This window comes from Galeopterus variegatus, unplaced genomic scaffold (assembly GCF_000696425.1).
Source record: "Galeopterus variegatus unplaced genomic scaffold, G_variegatus-3.0.2 Scaffold2321, whole genome shotgun sequence".
In the NCBI taxonomy this organism is placed as follows: Eukaryota; Metazoa; Chordata; class Mammalia; order Dermoptera; family Cynocephalidae; genus Galeopterus; species Galeopterus variegatus.
In genome coordinates, this window is record NW_007728432.1 from 243,315 (window position 1) to 253,698 (window position 10,384).

At 49.7% G+C, this 10,384-nt stretch overlaps 1 protein-coding gene across 1 annotated transcript in view; it reads left to right on the forward strand.

The window, feature by feature from the left end:
- Window positions 1-9,882, forward strand: part of FAH (fumarylacetoacetate hydrolase (fumarylacetoacetase)) — a 34,782-nt gene extending 24,900 nt beyond the window's left edge. The window contains exons 13-14 of the mRNA XM_008581309.1: window positions 7,940-8,114; window positions 9,679-9,882. Coding sequence (XP_008579531.1) covers window positions 7,940-8,114; window positions 9,679-9,758 — 255 coding nt within the window. The 3' untranslated portion in view covers window positions 9,759-9,882. The remainder of the gene's footprint in view (window positions 1-7,939; window positions 8,115-9,678) is intronic.
- The last annotated feature ends 502 nt before the right edge of the window (window positions 9,883-10,384 follow it).

The following is a 10,384-nucleotide window of genomic DNA, read 5'->3' on the forward strand; positions in this document are numbered from 1 at the left end:
AAAGACCACAGAAGTTCTGCTGCTTCTCCCCTTCTCTCTGAGCAAAGTTATAAAACAACGGCAGGTTCTTTGTTGTTCTGGACTTTGCAGAAAACCTATTGTGCATTGACTCGGTGACCTATGACTGGCTTCACGGAAGGCATAACTGAGTTAGTGACTGTTTCTAAGTAGCCTGTTCCTAAGAGGCTAAGGTGCCTCTTAAATCTTTGGGGGGCCATTCTGCCTACCACATAGCGTTAAGAGTGGAAAGGCACCATCATGGTTAGCAGCACTCTCTTTAGAGTCAAAAAGACTCAAGTTGGGCTCCCAGATTCCCCACGAGCTGTGTGTCCTTCATCAAGTTATTTAACCTTTCTGAGACTCAGTTTTCCACATCTTTAAAATGGAGTTAATAGAACTGTACTTAGCCCAAAGCATAATTGTAAGGATTAAACGAGCCTGTTTATTCCTCCAGTAGACATTCACTGAGCACCTACCGTGAGTCCCATCCTGGAGTTCCAGTAGTGAACGAAACAAACGAAGCGTCTGCTCTTCTGGGCTTATGTTCCAGTGTCAGGATGGCACCATTTTACAGATGAGAAAATGAAGGGAGAGTGGGATTAGACAGTTTACCCAAGATCTTGTACCAGTAAATAGTGAATCTGGCTTCCCTTCCAGGCAGCCTGTCTTCAGAACCCCGATTCATAACACCTTTGACGGTGTGTCTGAAATGCCTATCAGAGTGTGTGTTACCTTGTGAGCATTTATTTATTTTATTTATTTATTTATTTATTTATTTTTTGTGACCGGTAAGGGGATCTCAACCCTTGGTGTGGTGTCGTCTGCACTGTGCTCAGCCAGTGAGTGCACCGGCCATCCCTATATAGGATCCGAACCCGCGGCCACGGCGCTCCCAGCTGCGCACTCTCCCGAGTGAGCCACCGGGTCGGTGAGCATTTACAAACAGTGACAATCTTTATCGTCGTCTTCATTGTCACTGCTGTTTTTTTCCAGACTGTTTTTAGAAGGCCTGGCATCTTGATACCTTCTTAATGGGATCTCTACGGGCAGTATATAAATTTGTGGTGCCTGCTCTGCCCTAAGAGCAGTCCCGTGGGCGAGGGGTGTCCACCCCCTGCACTCACATGCTCACGTGCCACATCCTGCTCTCTGCCTGCCCACCACACGTTTCCCTTGGGATGTCTTATCGTCACCCCTCCTTCTTTGACACTGTCTTGGTACTGCTGACAATCTGTTCTGTGGGCTGGAACCCTGGCCCCATGTTACAGGCACAGCCTGCTGAGCATTCTTTTAGTGCCTGACACCTCTGTGCAGCGGGCCTGCTGCAGCCCACCATCTTTCTGTGCCCAGGGTCAGAAGAGCTTTTACACCAGCCCCTGCAATCCATCCTGCTCATGTGCTGGAAAATGAACCTTCCTGTTTGCTGTCCCCTGTTCCTCTTCTGCTTGAGATCTTCCCCTGGCTCCCTGTTGCCTGCTTCATCAAGCTCATATCCTGCTCCTCTGATTCTGTCCTCCCTGCTTATTAGCCTCATTCTAACGCATAACCCTGTGCTGTAAGAGAACCGTTTCTCTCATTGCTTGCAAACCCTTGGACTTAAACTTGGCCACCTCCATCCCTGCCTGCTCTGGTTGCTCAGGTAGCATCACTGTCTTTATCCTCTCTGCTAGCAACTCACGTAAAACATGGAATTTTGGTTAATGGTGTGTGTCTCGGTTTCCGTGCTTAACTAAGAGCTCATGTTAGCTTCTTATGGCTGCTGTAACAAATTAGCTCATGTTAGCTTCTTATGGCTGCTGTAACAAATTAACACAAACTTCGTGGCTTAAAACAACAGAAATTTATTCTCTCACAGTTCTAGAGGGCAGAGCTTCAAAATCTGAAGGTCTGCAGGGCCGCACTGCTCTGGAAGGTGTCGGGGGACCTGTTCTTGTCTCCTCCGGTTTCTGTTGGCATTCTTTGGCAGCATCGGTCTGCTCTCTGCCTCCGTGGTCACGCTGTCTCCCCTTCTTCTGTCTGCCTGGTCTCCTTCTACCACTCTCGTTAACATACGTGTGACGGCATTGAGGGCCCACCCAGATAATGTCTTCATTTTAAGATCCTTAACTTAATAACATCTCCAAAACTTTACCATATAAAGTAACATTCATAGGCTCCAGGATCAGGACCTGCTGTCTTCAGGGGCTGTAATTCAGCCTAGTACAGAGCTCTTGGAGCGCCGATTCAGTCTGGAGACAGCCACGCGGTGGGTGCTCAGTGGGCTGCTGGGGAGCCAGTTAAACAAAGTGGACTGGTAGAGAAGATGCAGGCGGAGCGCAAGACAGCAGCCCGTGATAGCCAGAATTAACCAGCAGATGCCCATTCTGCTCCTACTGTTTCTACAGCCTAATCATATTCTTTCTAGTTCTTTTTTTTTTCCTTTCTTTTAGGGGTGACAGGTAAGGGGATCTCAACCCTTAGCTTGGTGTTGTCAGCACCACGCTCACCAGTGAGCTAACCAGCCATCCCTATATGGGATCCGAACCCGTGGCCTTGGCGTTATCAGCACCGCACTCTCCCGAGTGAGCCACGGGCCGACCCCTTTCTAGTTCTAATTTAACTATATTTACTGACCATCCGCTAGGGACCAGCCATGTCGTAGGCATGTCCACTTCATAATTTCATTTTATACTTACAACAGCCCTTTGGGAATGTGTCATTGCCCCAATTTTGCAGAGTAGAAAACCTAGGCTGATTGAAGGCAGGTTACTTGATGAAAGTCACACCGCGGGGGCTGCTGGGGTGCAGTTCAGGTCTTCTGATTCCCCCGCCAGGTTTGTTTCTAGGGTTTGTGATGTGCTTGCCAGACCTGCCTTGGGCCTTTGGTNCTGCTTGAGATCTTCCCCTGGCTCCCTGTTGCCTGCTTCATCAAGCTCATATCCTGCTCCTCCGATTCTGTCCTCCCTGCTTATTAGCCTCATTCTAACGCATAACCCTGTGCTGTAAGAGAACCGTTTCTCTCATTGCTTGCAAACCCTTGGACTTAAACTTGGCCACCTCCATCCCTGCCTGCTCTGGTTGCTCAGGTAGCATTACTGTCTTTATCCTCTCTGCTAGCAACTCACGTAAAACATGGAATTTTGGTTAATGGTGTGTGTCTCGGTTTCCGTGCTTAACTAAGAGCTCATGTTAGCTTCTTATGGCTGCTGTAACAAATTAACACAAACTTCGTGGCTTAAAACAACAGAAATTTATTCTCTCACAGTTCTAGAGGGCAGAGGTTCAAAATCCGAAGGTCTGCAGGGCCGCACTGCTCTGGAGGGTGTCGGGGGACCTGTTCTTGTCTCCTCCGGTTTCTGTTGGCATTCTTTGGCAGCATCGGTCTGCTCTCTGCCTCCGTGGTCACGCTGTCTCCCCTTCTGCTGTCTGCCTGGTCTCCTTCTACCACTCTCGTTAACATACGTGTGACGGCATTGAGGGCCCACCCAGATAATGTCTTCATTTTAAGATCCTTAACTTAATAACATCTCCAAAACTTTACCATATAAAGTAACATTCATAGGCTCCAGGATCAGGACCTGCTGTCTTCAGGGGCTGTAATTCAGCCTAGTACAGAGCTCTTGGAGCGCCGATTCAGTCTGGAGACAGCCACGCGGTGGGTGCTCAGTGGGCTGCTGGGGAGCCAGTTAAACAAAGTGGACTGGTAGAGAAGATGCAGGCGGAGTGCAAGACAGCAGCCCGTGATAGCCAGAATTAACCAGCAGATGCCCATTCTGCTCCTACTGTTTCTACAGCCTAATCATATTCTTTCTAGTTCTTTTTTTTTTCCTTTCTTTTAGGGGTGACAGGTAAGGGGATCTCAACCCTTAGCTTGGTGTTGTCAGCACCACGCTCACCAGTGAGCTAACCAGCCATCCCTATATGGGATCCGAACCCGTGGCCTTGGTGTTATCAGCACCGCACTCTCCCGAGTGAGCCACGGGCCGCCCCCTTTCTAGTTCTAATTTAACTATATTTACTGACCATCCGCTAGGGACCAGCCATGTCGTAGGCATGTCCACTTCATAATTTCGTTTTATACTTACAACAGCCCTTTGGGAATGTGTCATTGCCCCAATTTTGCAGAGTAGGAAACCTAGGCTGATTGAAGGCAGGTTACTTGATGAAAGTCACACCGCGGGGACTGCTGGGGTGCAGTTCAGGTCTTCTGATTCCCGCCAGGTTTGTTTCTAGGGTTTGTGATGTGCTTGCCAGACCTGCCTTGGGCCTTTGGTCAGGGTTCTATGGATTGAGTGAAAGCGTTTTCTGAAGCTTTGGTTTAGTGAAAGGAAGGAAGGAGATGGGCTGCAGAGGAAATAATATGGCTTTAGCCCTCTGTTAGTGTGACATGGGCCCCTGACTAAGGTGTTCTCGACCAGGCAGCCATCCAGAGCCTGGAAGAAAGGAGACTGGTACTTAGATGAGACTCACATGTATTCTTGTCATTTGAGCCAGAGAAGGTGGGAGAGAGGGGCCAAGATGCTGTGAGAGTCATTTACTTGTTTGTTTACACAAATGCCTTGCTTCAGAAGGCTTCACGGAGGCCAGCAGAGAGATTTAGGGAAAGGCAATTCCTTGGATCTGAAAAAGCACATGCTGGCAGGAGGAGAAGGAAATGGGAACAGATGAGTGGGATTTCCTGGAATCAAGAGTGAAGAGTTATAATTTACTAGTAGGAGAGGCATAAATGAGGTACTAATAGAAAGAAAAAAGAATTTTATATAGAAGGGGCCACTGAACATATTTGGAATTTGGGCTCCATGTTTACCTGTGGGGAGGGGACGGTAAGTGGAGAGATAGATACTCGGAGTCGCTGTGTCAGCTGTGTGACCTTTTGGGAGGTACCACTGTCACAGGCTGCTCGTCCCTCACCTCCCAGGCTGGGGCCCATGGCCCTGCTGAGCCGCCTCTTGCTTGAAAGCCACACGCAGGTTCTTTGGCTCTTTCTCAGCTTTCTCCCACTTCTCTGCTCAGTTGCCTTTATGGCTACCTCATCACCTCCCTGCTTTCTCATCATGGGTGACCATTCCCCAAATCACTTTCTAACCACTGTCGATGTGCTAGAATGTTCCAAAGTACTGACATCAGGTGACACACGCAGCACTCACTGCTGGCCTGACACCGTTCCAAAAACTTTGCATGCAATGCATCTTACATTCCTTACAAGGCAGGAACTCTTTTTTTAAATTTTTAAACAAATTTTAACATTTACTTGTACATGTTTGCGGGGTACAGTGCATTGTTTCAACACATGCATGTACTGCGCAGTGACTCACCTAGGGTAGGCAGCACAGTTTTGTACCCATTAGCCCAGCTCATCTCCCCACACCCCCTCCCCTCCTGGTCTCTGGTAACCATTATTCTACTCTCTACTTCTATGAGACCACTTTTATTTTTTAAAAAAATTTCCACATATGAGTGAGATCATGCGATATTTGTCTTTCTGTGCCGAGGCAGGAACTCTTATTATCCCCATGTTTCAGATGTGGAAACTGAGGCCCAGGAAGATTCATACTTATCCAGGATCACACAGATGGCAAAGAACAGAGCCAGGACTGGAATCCAGGTGGTTGGGCTCCAGGGCTCATTCTCTTAACCATGGCGTCGACTTGTGTCTCTAAATGCTGCAATGGGATTCTCATTTCTGAAAATGCCCCCAAACCACAAAGTATTTACTAAGAGAAAAGGTGATGTAAACAAGCAGACAACCTCACAGGTCTCTGAGGGTTTTGCTGGGATTCCTCCGTCCCCCAGTCTCGCTCTCTTGCCCCATCTGGTGTTCAGCCTGTGACCTGCAAGACCACGTGTGTTCTCAGACATTTGCACTGCTCGGTGTTACACGACCCGCACACCTCTCACTCTCCTTCATGTCTTTGGTATAGCGATCGTTGTGCTTGGCTGTGGCTTTTTTCTTGGTATCTGAAATTATTTGAAAACAATATCCAAACCAGAATCTCCCTTTTCTTCCCCGCAGTCTCTCAGTGGCACGCCTTCCATGCGGTCTGCCTGTGTGTCTCTCTGTTTATGCCCCTCTCTCCCCACCATTACTGCTTCCCTTGCCTGGTGCAGAATTCCTGGGCAAGGCTGGCCAGCAGTCCCAGGGTGTAGCAGCAGGGACCCCTCTCATCCGGGATCATGGACAGTGGCCCAGGTGGCTGTGGGAGGAGGTCTTGTCCCATTAATTCAGCCACACTCCTCAGTCTGGGCCCCCGAAGGCTCAGCTGTGGCTCTCCTGTTTTTTCTCTGCTCCTTTCTCCACCAGCCCGACCAGTGGTAGACTGCTACACTCCAACCTTGGCCAACGTTTTGGGCAGTGGGGTTTCCTGTAGAACAGAGCGCTCAGTGCCAGCTCCAGGTATCTGCTCATGCTGTTCCTGCTGCCTGGGATGCCCTCCAGCCCCTTCCCTACCAATCCCCATCCTCCATGTCTTCTAAAGCCAGCACAAGTCCCATCTTCTTTAGGGTGTCCTTTCTTGTCTGTAGCATTGATACAGACTTTTTCCTCATGTTAGTATTCCTTCGATCACTTCCACAGGAATACAAGAGAGAGAACGGGTTAATGTATAGAATCAGGTTCCCATCTTGAACCAGAAGTCTAGTGTAAAGCTGTTTAACAAAGACAGAAAAACCATGATGAAGACAACTGTAACACAACCACAACGATTTATTATTGTGCATTTACTGTGTACTAGGTACCATGCACATTACAGGCATTATTACATTACATTCAGTTTCCGCAATACCATCATTCTTATTTATAGACGAGCCACTGGAGGTCCAGAGAGGTTAAGTAGCTGGACCAGAACCACACAGCTAGCAGGTGGCAGCCTCGGGGTGCAGCCCGGCCGCCTTGGGATGTGAAGCCCGCCACTTTCACCTTCTCACAAACAAAGCCTTGCCCTGGATCATTTCCTTTCCTGGATCATTTCGTCTAGTTTTGTTTAGTGGCATAATGCAGTTAGGATCCCCTGAAACTCTGGTGGCAGAGAAATCCCTGGTTTCAAGCTTAGCTCTGCAGCTAACTCCCCCAAGGGCTGACCGTGTGTCTCTGGGCCTCAGGGTCTCCTCCTTCTGTGAAGTAAGGGTCTGTATCTCAGCGCGCTGGCAGGTGTGGCATCCTGGGAAGCTGGAAAACTTGGCTGATGCTATGTATTCTCATTCCCATTGCTGGGATGGGGTGTGGAGCAGGCTGAGGACCAGTTTCCAGGAGAGGGCCAGTGAGGTCAGGACGACGGGAGGTGGTGGGTACCCAGAGGGGGTGGTATGCTTTTCCCTTTTGCTTCCATAGCTGATGGAGCCCACCCCAGAGAAGGGGAAGGCTATCTCCCCTCTGTCAGGACAGAGTGCCATGAACTGACTTGGGTGCAGACTTTTCCTATGCCCTACCTCTCTGGGTCCCTGTCTTCCATGAAGGCACCTGTCCCCTAGCTCCTCCTCCCTGGACTGGAGAGCAGCAGGGCTGTAGGCTTGGAAGGACTCAGGGTCCCTCCTTCTCAGCTAGGTGCAGAGGGACAGCTCCTTTCATCCTCTAGGCCAGTGATTTCAACCAGGGGCACCTTTGCATGCCAGGGGACATTTGGCAATGTCTGGACACAGTTTTGGTCATCACAAAGGGTGGAGGATGCTGCTGGCATATAGTGAGTATAGGCCAAGGATGCTACTAAACATCCTGCAGTGCACAGGACAGCCCCTCTTAAGAAAGAATCATCTGGCAGTTTTGAGTTAGCCACTTTGGTAGATGTGAAATGAATTTCTACCAGGAGTTGGTTTTGTTTTATTAGGCCCTTTTTTTCCAGGGGTACAGAAATCTGAAAGTGACTGACAGATAATGAAACCAAGCAACAGAACAGGTAGAATGTTGCTCTCGACAAAGGTCCCTGAGTGTTATGCGTCAGTGCAGGTCTTGGGTGTGCCTCAGCAGGGAGGCTGGCACGAGGGTGCTGATGCCAGGGAGGGTGAGGGGCCATGTCAGTATGGGCCCTGGGACCAAAAGCTCTGGAGATGCCACCACTGTGGTGCCCAAGCTGCTGCATTTCCAGCTAAGGCTTTGGGTCAGAGCAGCCTGAGCAGCCAGTACCATCCAGATGACGGGGCAGGTGAGGGAGAGGTTCTTGGAGACAGGCTGGGTAAGATGCTGCTGAGCCACTGGCTGCTGTCCTCTGGTGTGATGACTACCCCAGAGAGTCCCTCCTGCACTGGCTGGGAGGCTTGTTGATGTTGTGGACCCCACTGCACACATCTGCCTCCGGCCTCAGGGTCCAGATGGCCGTGGGTCTTCTCGGCAGTGTGCTTTGACTTTTTCTTAGGCTGCGGAGATCTTGTAACTCCTTTTCCACTCTACGTTGGGGTGGTAGGAGGCACAGCTCCCAGTTTGGGGCTCGTCTCCAGCAGGTGAGGGGGACTAGTGGTGTTTTGTGTAACTTGAGGTCAAGAGCACCCCGGCATAGCCTTTGCCTCCATTGTAGCCAGATCACCATTATCTTAGTGCTGCCCTGGTCTCACCTTCTCTGGCTTCCACATGGCTCAGGCCCTTGAGAAGCATTTCAATCTGTATTGACTTGACTCTGATAAGTCTGTCTCCTTTCCCTCAGGGTGAGGCTCATACCCCTTAACATGGCTTCTCAGAGCCCTTTGTCATCTGGCTTCTCAGGATACCCTGCATGACAGCCTCATGGAACACATGACACACATGCCTCTCATGCCCAGGTCTCTGTGCCTTTGCAGTGCTGCTCCCTGTGCCTGGAATGCCCTTTTCATTGTGTCCTCCTTAGTGAGCTCCTGCCCACCCATCAAGGCCCAGCTCCGACGTCCTCCCTCCTGCTCCCTCGTCCTCCATGCTGCTCTCTCAGAGCCTTGTAGGCACTTCTCCTCTGTGTCTTGTCTGCACCTGCTGCTCCCATTAAGTGGATCCTCTTCTCTGCTTTTCCGTCCCCTTTGTTGAAGTGTAGTAGAATGAATGAAACTAGCATTTGCTGAACATTTCCTCTGTCTGAGATGTCATGCTGGGGGCTTCAGTTCAATAGTTCCTCTCATCCTCACAACCCTGAGAGAGAAGCACTGTTATTCCTGTTTACAGGTGAGGGGCCGAGTTCTGAAGTAAAACAGATGCCCACAGTCAGCCAGCTCGTCGTCAGCAATAGCTGGTGCCTATGAGGGCACTTACTGTGGGCCAGGCACTGTTCTTGGAGTTCTGGCGTATGAACTCCTGTCATCCTTGCAACAGTCCTATGCACTGGGTGCTACTATTAGATCCATTTCACAGATGAGAAAACTGAGGTCTGGAGGGACTCACAGTCATGGAGCCAGTAGGTAGAGGAGCCAGATTTTGAGCTCAGGTGGTCTGGCTTCAGGCTAATTGGCAGACAGGATCTGAACCCAAACCCACGTGGGGAGAGTTGACCATCATCAGGAAAGCTGTCGGGCCTTGCAGTGGCTCTGAGGATCCCTGACTGTGGGTGGGCTCAGAGTTCCAGCTCCTGTGCTCCTGCTACAGCTCTGCCCATCTTCTGGGGCGGGTGATTCTTCTGTTTAAGATACGTGTTTGTATCTGTTTAAGATATGTGTTTAAGATACATGTTTGCCTTCCTGGGCCCAGCAGCGTATCGACCTGCTGCGTGGCACAGCGGCTTCGTGGCTGACCCCTGTCCTCCTCTGTTCCAGGGCACTGCCAGGGGGATGGCTACCGCATTGGCTTCGGCCAGTGTGCTGGAAAAGTGCTGCCTGCGCTCTCGCCAGCGTGAAGTCCTCTCTGCTCTCCTGGGAGCAAGGGCTCGTGCACCCCTCTCGGGTGACTGGAGCCTCCTTCTGTGGCTGGGGTTCTTCATTCAGTCATAAATAAAGCCATGTGTTCTGTCTCCATGCTCTGAGCCTCGCACTGCCGTAAGTGATTTGATCCAGTGGGTCATCATGTACAGCTTCCTGGGGAGATGTTCATTAATTTGTTTTCTTGATTTATTAGTGAGGTCAAGGGCTTCTGTGTGGTTTTCTCATCAGACATCCCAGGCCTCCCAGTATTCCCTGGAGTATGGAAAGAGAATGCCGGCTGTATTAGTTAGGGTTTTCAGAGAAACAGGACCAGGAGGACACCTATGTATACAGATGCTCCTTGACTTAACAATGGGGTTATGTCCTGATAAACCCATCGTAAGTTGAAAATATCATTGAGTTGTAAATGCATTTAATATAGCTAACCTACTGAACCTCATCGCTTAGCCTAGCCTTCCTTAAACATGCTCAGAACACTTACATTAGCCTGCAGATGGGCTAAATCATCTAGAACAAAGCCTATATTATAATAAAGTGTTGAATATCTCATGTAACTTGTTGAATTCTGTATATTACATTGAAATTGCAATGATTTCATACC